The sequence below is a fragment of the Alligator sinensis genome, unplaced genomic scaffold (genome assembly GCF_000455745.1).
Source record: "Alligator sinensis unplaced genomic scaffold, ASM45574v1 scaffold210_2, whole genome shotgun sequence".
Classification (NCBI taxonomy): domain Eukaryota; kingdom Metazoa; phylum Chordata; order Crocodylia; family Alligatoridae; genus Alligator; species Alligator sinensis.
The window spans coordinates 597,453-619,470 of record NW_005841946.1 but is presented as its reverse complement, the minus strand read 5'-3'; the positions used below and the strand labels follow the sequence as shown (position 1 = coordinate 619,470).

At 46.8% G+C, this 22,018-nt stretch overlaps 1 protein-coding gene across 1 annotated transcript in view; it reads left to right on the top strand.

Moving 5' to 3' along the window:
• Positions 1-22,018, top strand: part of ADAMTS17 (ADAM metallopeptidase with thrombospondin type 1 motif 17) — a gene marked incomplete at its 5' end in the record, with an annotated part of 251,800 nt that overhangs the window by 170,052 nt on the left and 59,730 nt on the right. Inside the window, 4 exons of the mRNA XM_006020100.3 lie at positions 3,621-3,701; positions 12,436-12,593; positions 17,216-17,375; positions 19,520-19,655. Of these exons, the coding sequence (XP_006020162.1) occupies positions 3,621-3,701; positions 12,436-12,593; positions 17,216-17,375; positions 19,520-19,655 (535 nt within the window). The remainder of the gene's footprint in view (positions 1-3,620; positions 3,702-12,435; positions 12,594-17,215; positions 17,376-19,519; positions 19,656-22,018) is intronic.

The following is a 22,018-nucleotide window of genomic DNA, read 5'->3' as shown; positions in this document are numbered from 1 at the left end:
CTGATGGTTGCCAAATCTCATCAGCATTTAAGCAGCTCCCCCATTTAAACAGAGTTTTAATCCAAACTTGCAAACGACAGCATTGCAAGCAGTTATCCTAAAACCAGGCCTACCTCAGGACCAGCATTGAATCGACTTTTGGTCTGACTACCTGACACCTGATAATCTTTCTGGCATCTGCAGTTACAATTTAAAGAAAGCATTCATCCCAAAGGCCAAAAAAAAAAAGGAAGAGAGATGTTTTGCCTGATATCAGGGATATCCCTTGAGCCACAACATGTTACTGGCTCACAAGCTGGGGCTGGTGTGGTGGTATCTATTGGAGCTTGTGGTGAATTTGCATGTCTGATGCATGTAGGGCATTTGCAATAGGATTTGGCCACTAATGTACACGGTCTTGCTGGGATTTGCAACTTAGAGCTTCAGGAGCTTTCTATGGGACATGCCCGAGACATATATTGCATCCCCTTGACAGGACAATTCAAATTCATACCGGCACGTAGGGGATTCGAGTTCTGCTTTGTTCACGAAAGAAAAACAGAAAGTCAGCAGTCGGTCCTGTGCCATACATCACAGCGAGCGAGTACAGCGTGTTTCTTCTTATTCAGGAGCTGCGAATACAACCCCTGGTGCCATCAGGCAGGATTCAAACTTACACACGGAGAAATATCTGGTAGAAGACCAAATTAAACAATCTCCCAAACGAAAGCCCTATTAATAGCTTCAGCTCGGCTATTTGCCATTTTTGAGAAGTCAAGCACGAGGCAGTGCTTCCCCGTGGTGTTTTATGGTGCCACAGCGGTGAAATAAAAGTATGTTTGTGGCATCAGCAAAACCTGAAGAGCTTCAAGAGTCAAGAGCCAAAGCCCTTTCACATTGCTAGGAGTCCTTCAACAGATTTTAATAGTTCATTTGGATTAGGAGCTTAGCTCTGTGCGTTTCTGATTCGGCGCACAATTTTCAGAAAGCCAGGGTAAATACATTGACAGATACCGAGAACTTGGGCATGTTCCAAAGCGGCTTCCTAACGGTGGTGGCCTGGTGTTTCCGAACCGATTTGCAGCGAGGGCCTGCCGTTCAGCACTCCTCGCTGTGCGTTTCCACCTGACAGTAATTGCCGGTTGGGCTTGTATGCAGATGCATGGGGTGTGGTGAGAGAGATCTGACATCTTAGAACGAGCCGCTCTGAATGTAATTTAGTATCTCGACCAACAGAAAGAAAAAACCCAACTCCTGGCAGTACGCGGGGTAATGTCCGACATCTGCTTGCTTTGGTTTTTATGGAAGCCAAACCTTAAAGGTGTGGTCGTTCCTGACGAACCATGCTTTGTAATTAGCCGAATTCCAAATTGATCAGTCTGGCCCAAGCGCTGGGACTCTGCTCACAGGCCTGCTGCCGCTTTCTTCTTGTTTTTCCCGCATGGGAGGATGTCCCGCTTGGGAGGTAACCCGAGGAGAAGGGAACAAGGTGTTGCCTGGGTTGGGACTAGAGAGGCAAGCAAGAAAAGGTGCAAAATGGCAATCCACAGGTGACAGCCCAGGGTAGCAGGTGATGCCAGCGGACAAAATCAGCTCCCTATTCAATATGCCTTGCAAAGCCCAGGTGAGTCTCAGTAAGGGTGAAGCGATCAGCCCTGCCCTGCCCCACCTTTCCGTTCCCACCACCACCCCATTTCACCGCTTTCTGTGGTGTGGGGCTTGCCAAGTCTGCCAGCGAGGCCTTTCTTTTGCCTGTTTCCCCTCCAATATGTAGGAAAACCATGGCGAGTCATTTGTATTTCCCCTTAAAATAAGCCAGCTTCAGGGATGCTCCGACATCAAGGGCTCTTTCTTTAGGACGCCGTCTTGTTTTCAGAAAGGCAGGGCCAGAAGGGGCCCAGCCTCATTACGCTATTTAAAACAAACCAAACAAGAAAGGTAAAGCTAATTACTTATGCTTTAAAAGAAGTAGTGGGGAGGGAGAGAAAAAAAAACCCATGGGAAGAGCCAAGCTCCACACTGAGAAATGAACTGGGTGGCCAATTAGAGGGGATCAATCATAGTCTTAACAAGATTAGTGTCATTTACACAGGCTCGACTCCTGGGCTTTGAATCAGACCCTAACGCTCGTCAGCCTTTGTTTTAAAGGTATTGCTACCACCCCGTGGAACATGTGTAATCCCAGATGGCCCTGGCATGTTTCTGCATTGGCTTCTCTGATCCTGCCATACAGATGGAGCCTAGATTACACTTCCCATTAGCTGGGAGAACCACCTGACAGCTTTTGTTATGCTGCAGTCTTGTCTGCAATCAAAAGCAGCTGAACCAGACCCAAGCATTGAGTATGGGAGGGCACGTTGCTTGTCAGTCTGATAGCTGCAGCCCCTTTGGGTTCAAGACCATTGGAACTGGAAGTGCACAGGGTCGTTCTAAATTACCCCCCTACTCATCTTGTTACAGCAGTGTATCACTGAGTATTTAATGGCCAACGGTCTGTAGGCTTGCATAGTTGGCACTGGCCGTAATAAAAAAGTTTGCTCTTCCTTTAGCATTTCAATTCATGATTGAAGCCTCGGAGTTGGAAGCAGAATGTAGAAGTGAACGGCCCCAAAATTCAGTCGAGGCTGTCACTAAATTAAACCTTTGCATTGAGGAGGTTTTGGGAGCAATAAATAAAGCATCATCTCCCAGGCAGCTTTTTTGATATGAAAAATAGTTAAAAATTAACAGTAGCCCTCGCATAATTAAACATTAAACCCCAATGAGAGGGGAAAAAAACCCTGCAGAATGTCATAAAAATAAAATCCAATACTTTCTGTAACGATACAATGGGATTCTGTAGAAAAGTCTTAAGAATGTAGAAGGTCAGAAGCTCAGTGGGTTTAAATGGGCAGAGTTCATGGATTTGGCTTGTAGAATTTAATGGTGAATGAGATCAGCCTTGTAGGGTTTTTCAACCACCCAATAGTATTACATCTGTAAAAAACTGCTTGATTTAAGGGGAAGGAGGTCACCGTCCATTAAATCGCAGAGGACTTTCTCATAAGGCCTAATATGCAGATGAAAATAAATATATTCCTACCAGCCCTCAAGCTTGCCTCCTGCCGTTTAGTTAAGAACCCGTCCTCCTAGTTTCCCTTAAGTGCATGGATTAAAATGCAGGCTTTAATGCAAAGCAATCACTTTTTTTAGGTAAAATCACCTAACACAAATGTCATTTCAGAGGCCCACCAGCTACCTGCCCGTGATGTGCATTACAGCATTGCTGCTGGCAACCTCTTTTTTTTGCTTCAGCTTCTAGAAGGTGCCTAACATATTCCAGCCAGTGCCACACACGAACAGAAAACAATACACAAGAAGCACATGTAATTAGGCACAAACACAACCCCTAGCAATCACAGCTGAGGAGCGCACACATATTTTTCCCCCCTCCTCAGGCCGCGGCGATTAGTCACAGCAGTGCAAGTCCCAGCATTGAAACTTGGCTACCAAAACAGTTACTGCATTTGAAGTGTTTCCCATCCGCAACAAGACATGACAATGAGTTGGGGTTTTATTTTGTGCCGAGGAGATACTAAATTACTGAATGCCTCTGATTGCGTGTGAGATACTCTCATCCATGTGTCCTTTTGTTGCCCTAGGTTATATCGAAGCAGCTGTGATCCCCGCGGGTGCTCGCCGGATCCGAGTGGTGGAGGATAAACCTGCTCACAGCTTTCTGGGTAAAAGAAAAAAAAAAGAAAATTTTGCTTCTAAACTCAACTTTTGCTTGTATTATGTCGGCTCTTCTCATTGCGATGGAGAGGAGCAGGATCCTTGTTTCCAGGAATCAGCTGTTGTGTTTCTTCTTGCAGTTTTTCACCATTTCTTTGGTTCGGTTTAGGGGTGGTTGCTAATACGTATGTTTATAGGGTGCTGGTTAGTCCTGAAGGGATCACAAGAGTCCTTGGGATGCACTTGACTCTAGCTTGGGACACAGAAGATGCCAAATGACATGCAACACAACAGGGCAGGGCAAGGAGTACAAAGAGCGTAGCACCCAGTTCAAACTGGAATTGAACTGGGACTTTGCAGATGATACCCCTCTTGTCCTCTAGTACTATATTTCCCTTTCATTTTACACCCAATCCCTGACACTGGTTCAAGTCCAAGATAGGCTGATTGCAGCCATCAATCTATTGCTTATATTGTTCTGAATTTCCCTTAGAAGCTGAAGGAACAGAAATAATGGGGCTAATCCTCAGCCGTTCTGTTGATAACAGTAGGATTGCACCCCATGGAAACAGAAAGAGGTTCTGGCCCTGGGTTAGTACTTCCATACTGTAGTTTAGGCCACGGTGGATCAGAGGATACCAGCAAGTTTGTTATGGTCTTACTGACCTCTGGAATTAGGGACTTGACAGTATGGATCATTACCTGAAAATGCCTTTAGCTATGTGTCATCATGGTATCCTTTCATCTCACCAACCTTAATGGACTGCCTCTCTGGGGTGATCTGAAGAGAAGACAAACTGCTGTTATTCTCATGTTGAGTGCCTTACCCAAGATCCCGCGGCGAGCTTGGGGTGGAGCAGGGAATTAAACCCAAATTTTCTATGTCTGAGCAGGCCCCTTACTCGGCAGACCAAGCTTCCCAAATAAAACCAGCTCAGGTTCATGGCCATATGAACTCCACCCTGTACTGGCTTAGTCAGGGGGGTAGGATGCTAGAACCTGGATCATGTGTATCTGAGTGAGTCTCTGAATTCACAGTTAGTTGCCAAATATACGAATGAGCTGTTTGCTGTGGTTTTTTACTCCAAAGGGCACTGCTTCTCCAATCAGCTGGAGCTTGTCAGAGTCCTGATGGAGCTGATTGGAAAAAACCACAGCAAACGGCTAGAGCACCTCGATGGTCCTGTGCAGATGTTTGCTGGGGCTCTGTATGCACCCAGTTACTTCGCACGCCCCCATCTTCACCATGGGGTCAGGTACCTAACCCTGCAAACAGATGGGTCCTACCACATCTTTTCTTCATCTGTGTTATGCTGTGCCGCACTTCCACCTCGTAAGACAGGATACAGGAAAATTACAAGTTGCCTAGTTGGCCCCTGGCAAACGTTACATTTATCGCATGTCACGTGCAAATATCAAGCAGCCACATTGCTGTTTCAATGAGCAGTTTCTTTGTGGCTGGTCCACCATTTTTGCCCAGGGATAAACTGGTTTAACATCAGGCATGTTATGGTTTTGTCGCATCTTTCCTTCCTTTTCATGTCCTTGTGACAAGGCATTTAGCAGAATTCACAGATTCGTTGGAATCTGATAGGACCGTGCTGTGAGCGTTTCTGCTAACGGCCTCGAACTTGCGATCTCTGGGCTGTCAACTCTGTGCCTTAGTGGCAACCACCCCAGACCCCATTTTGTCACATGATACTTTCATATAATGCACAACAAATGAACCTCTGCCAGGAGCCTTTCAAGTGTAAAAGTCCCAGTGGGATCAACATGAGACTTTTGTTTCCGTTGACAAGCAGGTATACCTCCTGCCCCTTTTGCTTTCTAAATATCTACCATTTTAAATGGCTCCCATCATCCTCATATCTGTGGGCCTTGCTGAGGCCTCAGTCTTATAGCCCTCCACACAAAAACATACCCAGCCAAGGCAAGGTAGGACTGATATTTGCTGGCAGCTTCTACCATGTGGAGCTTCTTCACCGTGGTGGCTTTCCTTGCCCGCTGGTTGGTCCCCTTTCGCATCCATCTGTGTCATCTCGGTCCTCTTTCTGCCAGGGGCAGGGGGTCAGACACGATGATCTGTTGTGGTCCTTTCCAACTCTCCAATCTATGAATCTCTTGCAACATGAGCTCTTCAGACCTGATTCTCACTCCCACATGCACCTGCCTCATAACCCTCTTCCTCTTAGTGGCCTGTAGGAGCTCCTGAGCCTCAAATACCTGGGTACTGCTTAAAAGCCTTGGCACGCTGATTGGATCTTAGCTTTCTGTCCTAATGCTGCTATTTTTTCTGCATCAGAGGAAAGCATCAGCACTGGGCAAGACCTCCTATCAAGGGTGTTTCCCCTTGTCTATCATGCCACTTTTTACTCTGATGGTGGACCACACGCCATGTGCTAAAGCAACAGAGGGTGAACCTGGCCACTCCTTACCCCTAGGTTCAAAGCCTGGCATCTGCGCCCCCTGTTCCTTGGTAGGAAGCATGTGTTGGAGCTCCTGTTATTTCTGCTAACAGCGCAGCCAGCCTTCTGGAAGCGGTGTCCGCCTACACAGATGTTTGACATAGCAAAGCGGTGGTGAAACAAAGAGAGCCAGTGTTACCTTGAGCTTTGCAAAGACTCTGCTTCTGGGAGCCAGCCTTTGTGTTTGTCTTGGTGGGAGCCACGTTGAGCGCTTCTCAGGGGGCTCGGGCTTTATCAGATGCAGTGTCATTACTGAGAAGCTCGCCTTGGATGTGGGGAGCTCAGGCCTGCTCTCTGTTGCAAGCATGTAACTCAGTGGCTTGCATGGGTATAACCCCACTGTGTGTCACGTCAATAGATTTGGCTATAATTGAGAGCAACATTTGACCCTACGTGCATGTGCCTCACCTAAGGCTTAGGCATACAGTTCAGCTCAAACGAGATGGACCCTCATGCGGATCTTCATGCCACGCTTGCACCAAATCAGTGTGAGATGCTTAACAATCCCAGGAGCATGTTTTCTCTCGCATTGTCTCTATAATTCTGCCCCTTTCCACCTGGTACAAGACAGACTGAAACGCCCAGCACCAGGATCTTGCTGTGGTACTGTTACTGCTAGCCTGGTCACGCACAATATTTTAAATATCTGGGCATTTAAGTAAGGGCCAAGAGAGTTTCTCCCACCTGCAGTGCTTGTTAGTCATCTGACTGCATGGAAGTCCCCCAATATTATTTCAGCTCAAAGTTCATGGCTGGTAGCCAGAAAGACCTGCTTGTGCCTTCCAAAACTCTCTCTTTCTCATGACACTAGCCACAGAAAAATATGCAGTGTCCTGTTATCCTAAGCCTCAGGATATCAACAGTGAGCCTTTGGCTAGATAGACAAGATATCTGGGAAATCAGATTCCACCCGCTGTGATTTCAGTAAGGCATGAGGGATGCAGTTGCATTTTAACACAGGGCCTAAGCTTGGAAAGATTCCCTCTTTTAATCACACTTGTGAAATTTAGCCCAATGAAGCCCTGCTTCCAACCAGGCCTGGGTATAGCACTTTGGAAATGAACCCAATGTAATTTGAAATCTTTATTGCATTTGCTGGGAGCAGTTCCTGAAGAATTTCCTCCCACCCCCTCACCCACATTCAGCCCACGCTGGCTGACTTAGCTGGCTTTAATACTTAAAAACCACCTTGAACAGGAAACGCCTCTGCAGTGTCCACGGGCTGGGAAGTGAGTCGGGGGAACTCTGAGTGGAAATAAAAGTTTGACTGGATGCCAGGTTTAGATATAGGTTGATTGGTAGGTTCCTGTCCCCTAGCCTAAGAGGAAGAGAACAGTTAAAGGAGTTTAGTTTGGTTTTATTTCTTAATTTTCTACTGTAAAAGTTTGAGCCAGAGAGCAGAGATGCAAGATAAAAAAAAATACCTGATACCTCCAGAAGAAAGTCATGTCTCATTGGCAGTCTGTCCTGGCTGCTCAGTGTTAACCATTTCTGTAGGCCTTCTACTCCTGAAGAGTTTGCAGCATAGGACAGACAAAATATGAGCTGTCAGACATGGGTTCCTGATGAGGAACAATATCTTCGGTTATTGCTGGGACAGCCCTAGTGCAAGGCAAAGACCCTGGAGGAATTGGGGTAGCCAGAAGGTGCATGTCCCATTGCACAGTGCAGTGAAGTGGTTTTTGCTGGGACAGCCCCAGTGCAGAGTGAAGACCCCAAAGGAGCTGGGTAGTAGTAAGTACCCAGAAGGTGCATGCCCCATTGCACAGTGCACTCTGCTGCCTTTGTGCTGCTGGATGAGAGCTCCTTTAGAGGAGAGGAGAATTCTCACTTGGAGTAATGTTGGAAGAGCTGGCTTCACATCCAGCCATCCCTTCAGCCACACTCGGGTGTAGGGGTGAAGAAGAGAAGGAGTTATGCCCGAGAGCTGGAGAGCTAGAATTTCCTCCCTGATTGATTGTGTTCATTCAAATCCAAACAGTTCCTGGCAGAAAAAAGAACCTGTCCCTGGGCTCTGTTTGCAGCTTTGCTGCTGATCCATTGGGTGGCCTTTTTCCTCACTTTGTGCCTCAGTTTCCCTATAAAAGGGGAGTAAAGTTGCTTATTCTGTGCTCTCATTAACCCTCTCCCCCCGGGGTCTTTTGCAAGAGTAGGAGTGCTTGCCTCAGACACTGAGTAAGGAGCTGTTTCCCAGCAGATGTACTTGCATCCTACCCAGGACTTTCACTGGATGAACACTTGGGCGCGTTCTGTGTTGTCCTGCGCCCATGAAATGCTCATCCCAACATGCTGCAGAGGTGGCTTCACCATTGTGGAGAACAAACCAGCCTCCTCCCAACCTGCTGTGGCTCTGGACAGTTTTCTGAGGTTTGCAATCAACAATCAAGGGCTTCTTTTCTTTTTTTTTCTTTAACAATCAAACAAGTTACAAACTGTCTTGTGGTGCCATTAATACCAGGGCAGTCACACTACTCAGATCTGTGCTTAGAAGGGACCATTCTTATGAGACTCTCCCCATCTGAGTTGAGGAAGTTTATGGCACCTTGACCCTTGGGTTGGATTCAGGGGACAACCCGTGGTGGGAGTGAACGGTCCGGAGGAGTAGCCAGGGGGATGCATATTCCTCCTACTGTGCATTACAGAGCTCAGACCAGAAAATTCAGTGTGAGGCTGCACCTGTCCACAAGCCCTTCCTCAGGGCAGGGATCCTCTGGAGAAGCTCTGGTAGCACAAAGAGAAGTGCAGAAGATGCCAGAGGCTGCAAGCTAATGTCATTAGGACCCCCAGCATCCTCATGGTACTCTCTTGCTTTCTCCTGCAGTCGGGGCAATCTCACCTCTCAGTTCTCAAAGCACGCTTCGTAATAATACCTACATCACGTGTTACCTGAGTCTTTGGCCACCTCAGATGAGGAAGATCATTAACGAACGGTCCCCTGTGATTATACACATGCTTCACGCTTGATTAGAACCCACTGAGAAAAAAAGGCCAGTCCTGCAGTTGGTGGGAAGTTTATGTCCTGCCCTTCCAAACTTATTAAAGAATAATACAGAATGTAATGAAAGCCCAAGGGGGTGTGGAAGCTGGCAGGGGCTTATCCAAAGCCTGGTTAAGCCGACAGGAACTTTTCCATCAACTTGACAGAGTCCTAGGCCAGTCCCGTCCCCTGTTCCCCCTACACATTAATTTAATTAGAAGCAAGGTTCATCTTTTTTAACTGCGAGTTAATAACCTGGGTCTTCAACCTTTCAGGTTAAGCAAACACTTTATTAAAGAACAGATCGGTCAGGAGATCTAGTTAACCTTGAAAACAGAAAGCTGTACCCAGTTGCTGAGAAAACACCTGCAGACGACTGTCCCCATCATCCATGGTATGTGAATCTTCACAGGGAAGGCAGCCTGGATTTTTCTGTCTGCAAGACCAGGATTCACCTCTTTGCTTTGCAGCACTTTTGTCTTCATCACCAAACCTTGCCAAAACCACGCTTCACTTTTACAATGGGTGTGCAAATGGGAAAATGAATATGCAACGCTCCCTCTGTATGGAGCCATCTCTCAAGCAAGGGAAAGCTGAGACAGCGGATGCACATACCGCAGCTCTTTCCGAGGGGAAGCGGGTGAAATTGCAGATATCTTTGCTTCTAAATTAGTAGAGTTGCCTTCCACGCTTTCTGTGCTAGGATCTTTCTTGCTTTTTTTTCCTACTGGGCTGTTTTCAAGGGGAGATATTTTCACCCCCTGAAGTCTGAACACACAACCTCCCCCAATTTCAGCTGGATTTACACCAATGAAAATGAAGTGGGATTGGGTCCTTATTGTGCTGTAACTTATTTTCAAGTGCTGGAGTCCTGGTGGTTTGCGGTTCTATCCAGTAGCCTGATGCAGAGCCAGCAATTTCAAGGAGAGGACTTCAGTTGACTTCGGGTGTTTTCTGAAAGCCCAAGATAATGACCTGGATCCCCGTATCTAACCATGGTGCATTGCATGTGTAGGCACCAACCTGGGCCCAACATTACTCAGTGGAGCTTATTCAATGGAGTGAGAATCAGCACCTAATACTCCTTCATAATTTGTGGGCCTGCCTAAAACATCCCAAGCGATGCTGATGTTCACAAGCTGTGAACATCCCAGCAGGTGGAAATGTGTCCGTGGCAAGGATCTAGACTGGCACAGATGTTAACAGCAACAAGACTTTGAAAGGGTTCTTAGTGTGCCAGCCTCACCTGCTGCCTGCTGTGCCTGCCCATCTTGTCCTGGTTCCATCAAGGCCACAAGCAGCCAAGATTTGTCTTGCCTTTGTCCCCAAATCTGAGAGCAGACAGATCAACAAGCTACATCCTGCAGTGAGAGAGCTGCCTTTCCGTCTCCCTAACCCAGGGAGCACCTGCGACCAAGGCGGCCTCTGAAGAGCAGTCGTAGGGCTGTACTGCATCGTGCATGGTGCTCAGGATCAGCCAGAACATGATGTTGTCCCAACACACATTAGACCCTTATACCACAGGGCACGATCAAAGGTGTCTTGCGGCCGGTTCCCACCCTTTGCGTTCAGAGCACTTGGGTGATAGCCACACGAAAGGCGAGTCAAGGACTCTATCCAACACCAGCAGAACGCAAGTGCCTGCAATCTCAGCAAAATTACTCTTAGACCCTTGCAGTCTTGGAGCCTAGAGAGGTTTCATTAGCTTTCCGCCAGAGAAGATTTAGGAAATATCTTTCAGACATTAATTTTTGGGGGGTGGAAGGGGGGAATTAAAAAAAAAAATCCTTCACAAAACCATATTATTGCTGATAGGAGAGATTAGAGCTAAATGCATCATTACGGCTCTGCACATATTATATACAGATTTAAACAAGAACCTTTGGCCCAAAGTGCTAAGCTGTCGTACTTCAATCAGGTACAGAACAGGCAGCCTAGATAAGACTGTACAAGTTTTGCCTGTTAAAGCCAGGCTTCTTTTTAGAGACAGTGAGATTTTGACCCTGCTTCATCCTACAGCGGCTGATGTTAATAGATGTGACAGTGTCACAGAAAGATCCTTGCAGTTGCAAGGATAAAAAGGGAAGCATGAGCTGCATGATGGGTTTGCTATCAGTTATCCTCAAACAATCAAGGAGGATTGGAGAACTATTCTGGTCTGGTAGGTTCTTCTGTGGAGCCTGTTGCAGTGGCATCTGAATGGCCGGGTTTTTCTAATCTATTAGTGTCGCTCATCTCCCAAAAGTTAAGAGCATTTGGGCTGGAGTATAATCTTTAAACCACACTCAAATCGATTTTCACCCTACACTCATGTAGTTCCTTGCACTGTGGACACATGTATTTCCAAAATATCAGATGACTGCATGCTGACACACATTTGATATGCACACGCCAACACACGTGGTCCTTACATTTCAAATACAACTTGTGGTGCTAGTAACATTTGAAGATTGTTACAGGAAGAACGATGTAAATCTAACTCACCGTGTACTAATTCATGCTCTCTGTTTGCTGTTTGCCATTCACTCAGCTTGGATGAGAAAAATGAGCTAGTAAGTGTCTTTCTTTCTCTAGTCAGAAACCAGTTGCTTTTGCTTGATGGTTCCTGTGCATTGGCAAGATGCTGCAGTCCTTCAGTGTTATGTTTAAACCTAAATTCAAACCCTTTGAAAGCCGCAGAAAAACCCTTGAATAATTTGAGCCGCTTTACAATTTGGGGTATAAGCGTTATGTGATAATATGCTTGTAGTATGGGTCCCAAAATACATTTGATAAGGAATAGATTGGTGCCCACGCATTGTACTACTGACTGCCAGAGACTTGCTTAGGGAGCATACGCTCCCCAGTACAAGTAGGCGTTGCACAGTCAAGTCGCTTTGCAAGTTCTTTGCTTTTCATTTGCAGAAGGCATGGCACAATTTTTCTTTCTTTTTCCCTTGAATTCCTGAGCAGCGGGAAGGGAAGGGAGGCAGAGACGATGCCTCAATACCTAGAAGCTTTGAATTCTTTAGAAAGCAGATCCTAACGATTTTAAGGTGGTAAAACTCTGGGCAATGCCAGTTTACATGACATTCATCTTCGTAAGAGCAATGTTAAGGTGATCAGAGATCCTTCATACACCAAAATGCAGACTTCAGCCACCTTGTCACCTAAATCAGTAATGCTGTTATCTTTCCTTTAAACTCCCCTCTGTAACTAGATTACTGCCTCTCGCAGTGGCCTAGGGGTTGAATGGCAGTGGCCTGTCTTTTCATGGTGGATTTGCTTTCATTTCCTTCTGTGCTGTTTGATTCTTTCTAGCTTTAAAAGATTCCAGTAAGAGATCCATTAACAGCGACTGGAAAATTGAGCTTCCCGGCGAGTTTCAGATCGCAGGCACCACCGTCCGCTACGTCCGAAGGGGGCTGTGGGAGAAAATCTCTGCCAAAGGACCAACTAAAATACCACTGCATTTGATGGTAACTTTATGTTCTTTCTTTGTGTTTCTTAAGCGATGCAGCAATAGAGGCTGTGAAGCCAAGCTCCAAGTTAAACTATACTTTTTGCTTCCTCCCCACCCAGAGGTATTCTGTTGTCTCCCCCTTATTCCCCTGTCCCCCCTCCCTCGATTTCTTTTGCAGGGTTTCAGGGGCTGCTTGTGAAAGTCAGAGGGCGAGCACAGTGCCTGTGTAACACTGAAACTTGGTTTGTGTCAACAGGCAGGCTCCATAGAAAGCTTCACGCTAATCTCCAGAGGAGGCTGAATCTATGATATACATCAGACAGTGAGACACAAAGACATTGTTATGGGTGCAGTTTTCCAAGGGCCTTTGTTTTCTATGCAGATGCCCGTTGGCTCCTGCAAAAACACATTGGCCAAATAGCTGAGTCAGCTCATGCCAAGTATGCAGCGTTTGAATGTCATTTTTGCTCATACATATCAGAAAACGTGCAAGTTCAGTGAGTGTGCAAAACCTGTGCCGTTCTTGGCCTTGGATGATGCCTGGGTTTTACATTTCCTGTGATATTTTTTAAAGATTTAAGTGTTGCTGCAGTTGTCTGCTTGGTCCTTCTGTTAGCCAACCATGCTACTTTATAAGCATGGCCAAATGAGTCAAGAGACCTTCAGGCTCAGAAGAGCAGGATGCTTTTCCCAGCTCTGTCCCTGACTTGCCGAGTAACTTGGGGAGCGTCACTTCATGGTTTTTTTAATTCCGTTTCTACCCCTGTAAAATGGAGACGATAGTATTTGACTCGCACAGATGTTAATAAATGAGCGTTTGCCAAATGCTCTGCACCTCTGGAATGGAAGCCTTCATAAGTGCGCAGTTTGCTCTGCTTCCTGTAATTTCTGTTTTCTGTCCACTTACATTTTTCTCTATGCTGTTTCTTATCTCTATGACTTTTTGCCTCCCCTAATTACCAAAACTGTCTTTAGACACAGCTAAGCATTAAACATCTCAGAGTGTTTCCTCACCTGGACTTTTAGGGCTCCCCTTGAAACTGCTGTGACCACTCCAGCTTTCGCTGTATAAGCTTTCCATTGCGCTGTTTCAAAAGCTCAGATACACGATAGAGTTTCCCTTTAAAATTAACCCCAAGCACGACATGACGTTCCTAGTAGGGCTTTCGTGCAAGGGAGCATTCGCATCCTCGTTTCTATTTACCAAAGGGCTTGAGGGACTTACTCAAAGCTACCTATGAGGCCAGCTGCAAAACTGGAACTCAGACTTTTAACGTGTGCGCCAACACGATCTGATTGGAACGTGTCGAAGCAGACTCAATTAACCGAGTCTGCTGGAGCATTGTAACCGGTATGCTTCAGCGTGCTGCAGCGTCTCATATATTCAGCAATCCTGCGTTTCAAAATGGCAGCAGGGGCGTTTTAACTAAAGCTCATCAAATGTGCATTAGTTAAAGTGCCTCCACCACCATTTTGAAACGTGGGACACTGAACACATGAGACACTTTAATTTTAATGAGACACATTTTAATTAGAGCAGCACCCGAGAGCCCCTCTAATAAAAACGTACCCTCCCTCCCACCCCCAGAGTACACGTATAGGTGCCCAAAGAGACTATCCCCATGTACCCAGAAGTGCATGTTCTAGTTACTCTGTTAGGGGCTTTGGAAACTCAGATGTCCATGATGGCTGCTTCAGCATTAAGGATGTCAACTTAACAGTTCGGCTGAGATCCAGACCTTCCCCCTGAAAACAAGCCTTTCACGCTATATAGATAAAGGAACGCTCCCAGGTTTGGATATGGAAAAATGTGACATAAGGTTTCTGTGCTTGTGCTAGATCTGAATATCCCAAGGCTTGGCGTGGCTGTAGCAAATGTGCATGTCTTTTTTTTTTTTTTTAATGGAAGCAATCCCCCCACTCCCTGCAGGAAAACAATTAGATGAGATGTCCCATGACAGTGAATTTTCTCCACCAAAACCATTCATTACCATTCATTACCATACAAACTGGCATTTTCCTGTAGATCTGAAGAGAAGTGAGGTTCCTTCCTCCCTCCTGGAAGAGCTTTAGAAACTGGGGAGAGACTATTATCAGCCATTAAAACAAACGTGCGGCCCAAAGTCATTGGGAGAGTAATAAACACAGCTCATTTGCGCCAGCATGTCATTTATTTGAAGCTCTTTCCTCAAGTCCAATATTAATCCTTTCCTTGAAACAGGATAGCGGTTTTAATTCTTTCAACACAAGAACGAGGAGGACACTTGCCAGTTACCTCCAAATAGAAAACCGTTGTCCAAACAATGGCGGGGCACACTTGACTGACAAACAGCCAGAAGCCTCGCTCCATCCATTGTGACCTGCATTTGAAACCAATTATACACACGCACAAATTATACGTGGCTACAAAATTGCATGAAATTGGTTTCATATGGGACCTTCAATTCGCCGGTCTCTTTTCCCCCATATTGAGATAATAAGGATGTCTTTTAAGGAGCTGTTTTTTAATACTTGAATGCTTGGGGCGTTTCTCCAAATGCATTACTGTAAGTATATTTCTTGGATGGATGGCTGTTTGTGTAGCTAGGCCTGCAGGAGACCTCCTCTTGGCAGCAGAGGAAAACCGAACGTTGCAGGGCACAGAGCAGCGTTAAACCTGACTGCTTCCTTCATTCGGTAGAAGGAGCTGCTTGTATCTCACGGGCTGCACTCAAGGCTGGGAGGGATCTGAGTTCTCAGCAAATCGTCTAACATCTTGGATTCTGCAGGGCAGCCATCCCTCTTCAAATTTATCATGACGATCGTCTGGTTCGCAGCAGCCATCATGTTGGATTTGGGTGCAAAATAATGGAACGCCCTCAGACCAAGAACAGAAATTTTCCTGTTTCCCATATCTGACAGCAGAGACTTTCCCTGCCGGATTCTGTGCTGTGCAGAACAGCCTCCAAGCTGCTGGCCTCACCATGCATTGCACAGATACACAGGATGTCCACTGTTGCAAGTCAAGCCCAAATGTTCAGCCCATATAGGTTTTCTGCACTACTGACTTATTGGATAGGGTAGTTTTCCCATGCCTTAGGAGGCTGGAGTTGACAGCCTACCTTTCTGAATAATTGCCTAGCTGCTAGTGAGGTGACTGTGTAACATTAATTGTATGCAAGGGAGCCGTCTGTTGGTGTCGTGTTTATTACTGAAATCAAACTATGCAAGTTGTGCGTGTGCGCATGTGTGCATTCATGTGTGTGCATGTGTGTGTATGTGTATATATGTATGTGTATGTGTGTATGTATACATGTGTGTATGTGTGTATATGTATGTATGTATATGTGTGTGTGTATGTAGGTGTGTACGTGTGTATGTGTGTATACATGTGTGTATGTGTATGTATGTATGTATATGTGTATGTTTGAGTGTGTATTGCCCAGAAAACTGATCCTTTTCTTTTAATAAGCCCTCCCAGCCCATCCTTACCTCCCACAGTAAATCGTAGGATAGGGGAAATGGGCCCATCTGATCTCGTCGTGAGGTTTCACAGCAGGGAGACTCCCCTAAGTGTGCTGGTCACTCCTGATTTACACTAGTGAGTCAGATCGGGCCCCTCTGTCAGTCCAAAACAGACCCAGGACTGTGATCCCATCATGAGTAAATGCAAAGCACCTTCCTCCAGCGTCTTCTTACTTCTAGTCATCCCAGTCAGTGAATTTCACGGAGCATGGAGGTTGGGAATGGCCTAGCTGAGAGTCGCACGCTGTTAAATGCAAGTGTCTCATCTCTGACCCACAGCAGCAATGTCACGGAGAAGTGAGAACTCAGATAGAGCCAATAACGTGACCAAAAAACGTGTTTTGTTGGGGAAAAGCATGAGTCCTTTCTCCCTCAGAATACACCTATATGTATGGAGAACCTATTAAATCCCATTCACATGGCTTGTCTGTGAGCAGAGGGATATGTATATTCTACTTAACATAATTTTCCAGGGCACATCAGCTGTTAGGTTTGGGGTTGGGGGAGGTTAACTTGTTTAAGTTGTAAAATGAGCTTTGTGTTAATAAGCATCACTCACATTAATAAACTCGGATACCAGTCAGTTGGGAAGCGATCCTGTGTCGCAGTCAGGACCTCCTTGCACCCTCCCAGCTCACCCATCCAGAAGTCTGAACAAGCCGATAGGCCTCATAGAGAACCTGACTTCCTGAAGCAAATTTAGGCATATAGAGTGAATGACTTTTTAATCCCCTGTGGTCATAAATATAATTGCCGTGTGAACATAAAGTTGACATAATGTTTCCTGCAGTCTAATTACTTCTGTTCTGATAGCCAGAGGCCAACTTGATTGCACTGGATGCCAAAAATCAATTAAAAAAAAAAGCCAAATTCCTCAGATTTGACTGCCTAAATCTAGGCCCCAAATTCGAGATGTAGACGTTGACCTAAATGACTTGGTTTTTCTGAAGTACCGAGCACCTTTACCCCTGAAGAACAAGCCACCTTTATTCAGGTAACTCGGTAAAGAGCTGGGTGCCGCTCCTGTGGCACATGAGACAGCGTCAGCCTCACCCTAGCACCCTAGCTTCACCAACTCTGCACCCTGGTACCGCTCAGCATCTCGTGACAGCCTTTCTTCTGCTGCCAAACCAGGTGCTGTTATTCCACGACCAAAATTACGGAATTCATTACGAGTACACCATCCCCGTAAACTACACCGCCGAAAACGGGAGCGAACCCGAAAAGCAGCCGGATTCATTGTACATCTGGACGCACAGCGGCTGGGAAGGATGCAGCGTGCAGTGTGGCGGAGGTAAGGCCGGGTGGGAGCAGGGGGTAGTCGTTTTGTGCGGGGTTTGCACAGGCAGGCAGGAAAGAAGCCGGCACTGCCAGAACCCGGGACGCAAATGAAAACAGCCACGACCGTAGGGTCAAAGCAAAGCTCGTTTTCACTACATCTATCAGCTTCTCATCTGCGTCCCAACTGCTGATTTACGCCCAGGCTTTTGGCAGGGCCACTTCTCTGTTGGCTCGTTACCGCATGACAGAGCTGCACCTGGATGAGTGCCTCGCTGATGGCTCGCGGCACCGTGTGCAGCCCCGTGTCTCCAGGCCCTGTCAGATTCTTGGAGCAGAGTTTTCACAGGTGTGCCTGGATGTTGGCCGAGAGAAGCTTCCTTCCCCGAGGACAAAGGGGAGGAGGGTTGTCGGTCATGACAACTCGCTGCAGATTGCATGAGCAACAGTTAACGAAGGGTGAGCTTTCTGGGTGCACGTTAGCACTCTGCAGATTGTGCTTCTCAGTGGGCCTGTCCCAGACAACAGGATGCCCAGAGGTAGTTTCACCTGCTGTCGACCAGAAGCAGACAGCGGGGAACACTGCAGCTGCTGCCATCTGTTAGGTTCCTGCAAGGAGGAGAGGTAACTTTAAGTCTGTCCTGGAAACTAAATCTCTCCCCAGGGCCCCTTCACAACCACCACTGCATGGCACTAACCCCATCTATCCATCCTATCGTGGAGCTAAAGCGTGTTCAGCCTGTCCTGTGACAGGTTTGCCAGTGTCACTGTGTGAACCGCTTCATTTAATTTTCTTTCTAGAAAGCACTGATTTAAAATCTGACCTCTTTAATTTCCTTTGAAAATCCCAGTTTCTTCCAGCCAGTGAGCCCTCATGAGAGCAAACTTGAAACCTCTTTGCAGTGTCACGAGAGCAAACTTGAAACCTCTTTGCAGTGTCTTATGTATAATAGTCCGGCCACATGGGGAGGGCCACTAATGTCTGCTCTGGCAGCAAGCCTCCCACCAGCAGTAGTCTTGGATACATCTGCTGTGCTTAAGCACTTTGGTTTTCAGGCACATCTCACCACTTCCATCTGGGACTCTCAGACTGCACGAACTCACTTACGATTCTGAACCAATCGCGCTTTCAGTCATCAGGAGCATATATCGAGTCTTCACATTACACTGGATTCTCCACTAACAGATCTTAATGGATTTCTTTTTCCTGTTGGTTGCAAATCACGGGAGCTCTGTTTGTGCGGTCCGACTTCAGGTTACGGTGGCAGAAGCCCATTCAAAATACATAGTATTATAAAGTTCAAGTGACATGGTACGCTGGTGACGTTTTCCTCCAGGGACTTCAATGTTGATTTGTCTTGTCAAAGTGGCTGTCTTACTGTCCCAACGCCGTGTTTTCACATGTTAGTAAAACGTTGAACCCAAGAGCCACATTTCGGTTGGCTTGGTGGCACTATGGCCCCTTTATCAGTTGATGCGTAGACCAAACTGACCTGGAAATAGCAGAACTGCTCTTGAACCTGGTGTCTCCAGTCAGCAGTTGTTTTGAAGGTAGTGCTCAAGGCTTGGAAAGGATTGATATTTTGTCTGCTCATTTTGCTGCTGGTAAAATCTGCCTTAAGTCCAGTTTCTTTAAATCGATCACTCCTTTAAAGACTTGTCCTTCACTTCATTAAATAAGTTGGATGCCAGTCAGTGTAAAGGAGGAGAAGACAGAGAAGCCCAGCTGTTCAGCAGGAAGCTCAAGTGGAGGGCTTTATCAGAGGTCATTATTAGTCATTTGCTGTTCATTCCTATATTAGGTGATGTGGGAGTCATGGCGACATGTGTAGTAGCAACCCAGGTCCAAGCAGTTTGCTTTCAAGATTGCATTTACATTAAGACTTAGAAGATACTGCTCAGCCTGCTAACACTGCCAGAGCATGATCATTGCAGAAAGAGATGCAGTTTTCCTGGCAAGACAGTGCAGTTTAGAGAGAGGGCAGAGAAGACCAGGAACAAATCACCTGCAGACATTAGCTGTACCAGTGATATGTCGTGGTGGGCAGAGAGAACTCTGCTTTAGAGACTATTTCAGTCACACGATCTTAAATAGTTTGCAGCCCCGGACAATTAACTAGCTTCTTGATTTCTAGTTCTTTGATTTGGTTTCGCTTTCAGGTGAGCGGAAAACCATCGTGTCCTGCACGAGAATTGTTAACAAGACCATGACACTGGTGAATGACAGCGAGTGCCAGCGTGCAACTCGCCCGGAGCCCCAGATCAGGAAGTGTAACACGCACCCCTGCCAGTCACGGTAAGAAGTTACAAAAAAAAAAAAAAGAATCGACTTCTCTGTCTCTCCCAATTGCCCAGCTCCAAAGCATCGCCCTGCAGAATATCATGGAGGTGTCTGGAGCGATCGGGGCTGTTTCTGGCTGCACTGTGTGGCTGTGATACTCAGGCTCCGTTTGCGGAGCAGATCAGATGTTCATTGCCTCTGTGTCCGTTTCCTTTGCAGCCATTAAGTAAGGATTCCACCTGCACATGCAAACCGCTGGGGAATCTTGCCCACCCTTGGCTGAAAGTGCTGGAGAGCCAAACCGCTTGTTGTATGAAGCCTGACAAGGTCTGAGTCTCACCTTGTTTCCATAGTCAGCACAGTGCGAGGCCTGGTTAATTCTCGCATCCTGCTGCTGGGGAAAGACCTAAACCCTTCAACTAATCTGGTCCATGACTGTAGTCCATGTCTGATCTGTATCAGCTAACTAATTTAGATTGTGAGCATTTGACTGGGACATTATCCTTCTCTGGGTATCACACGGCTCTGTGCTCAGAGCCCAATTCAGGAAGGCACTGAAGGGTATCTCTAGTATCTTTATACTGGCGCATAGAATCGTAGAAAATTAGGGTTTGGAAGGGACCTCGGGAGGTCATCTAGTCCAACCCCCTGCTCAAAGCAGGACCATCCCCAACTAGATCATCCCAGCCACGGCTTTGTCTAGCCAGGTCTTGAAAACCTCCAAGGATGGAGACTCTACCACCTCTCTGGGTAATCTGTTCCAGTGTTTTACTACCCTCCTAGTGAGAAAATTGTTCTTAATATCTAAACTAAATTTCCCTTGCTGCAACTGGAGCCCGTTGCTCCTTGTTCTGTCATCTGCCCCCACTGAGAACAGCTCCATCCTCTTTGGAACCCCCCTTCAGGCAGTTGAAGGCTGCTATTTCATACATGTCATAGACATGAGGGCTGGAAGGGGCCTCGGAAGATCATGGAGTCCAGCCGATACCCCCTGAGCAGTCCAGCTCCATCTTCTTTGAACCCCTCTTCAGGCAGCTGAACGCTGCTGTTAAATCCCCTTCAGTCTTCTCTTCTCCAGACTAAGCAAGCCCAGTTCCCTCGGTCTGTCCTCATCAGTCATGTGCCCCAGCCATTTTCATTGCCCTCCCCTGGACTCTCTCCAATTTGTCCACATCCTTTCTGTAGTGGGGGGAGGGGGGGGGGCAAAACTGGATGCAGGACTTCACAGGTGAGCTCACCAGTGCTGAATAGAGGGGAATAATCACTTCCCTTGAGCTACTGGCAACTCATCTACCAATGCAGCCCAGGATGCCATTAGCCTTTTTGGCAACAAGGACGTACTGCTGGCTCAAATTCAGCTTATTGTCCACTGTCACCCCTAGGTCCTTTTCTGCAGCGCTGCTGCCCAGTCAGTTGGCCCCCAGCCTGTCCCAGTGCATGGGATTGTTCTGTCCTAAGTGCAGGATTTTCCACTTGTCCTTGTTGAACCTCATGAGATTTCTTTTGGCCCAATCCTCCAATTTCTCTAGGTCACTCTGAATCCTGGCCCTACCCTCTAATGTATCTATTACTCCCCCCAACTTGGAGTCATCTGCAGACTTGCTGCGGGTGCACTCTGTGCCATCTACCAGGTCATTGATGAAGACATTAAACAAAACTGGCCCCAAGACTGACTCCTGGGGCACTCCGCTTGATACCAGCTGCCAACTCGACACTGAGCCATTGATTACTACCCTCTGAGCCCGATGCTCTGGCCAGTTTTCTGTCCACTTTACAGTCCATTCTGCCAGCCCGTACTTCCTTAGCTCGCCTGCAGCTTCCTTACATCCACAGAGCCAGTCATCTCATCACAGAAGGCAATCAGGTTGGTCAGGCATGACTTGTCCCTAGTAAATCCATGCTGTCTGGTCCTAATCACCTTCTTCTCCAAGTGCTTAGAAACTGATTCCTTAATGATCTGCTCCATGATTTTTCCAGGTACTGAGGTGAGGCTGACCGGTCTGTAGTTCCCTGAATCATCCTTTTTCCCTTTCTCAAATATGGGCATTATGTTTGACCTTTTCCAATCATCTGGAAACTCTCCTGATTGCCATGAGTTTTCAAAGATGATGGCCAACGGGTCTGCAGTCACAAATGAGCCATCTCCCTCATCACCCTCAGATGCATCCCATCCGGCCCCATGGACTTGTACACGTCCAGCTTTTCTAAATAGTCCCTAACCTGTTCTTTCACCACTGCTGGCTGCTCCCCTCCTCCTCAAACTGTGCTGCCCAGTGCAGTAGTCTGGGAGCTTCCCTTGTCTGTGAGGACTGAGGTGAAAAAGGAAAAAGGCTGGTCTTCTGCCATACTTGCTAGTCTTCCTGCACATCGGGATGGTT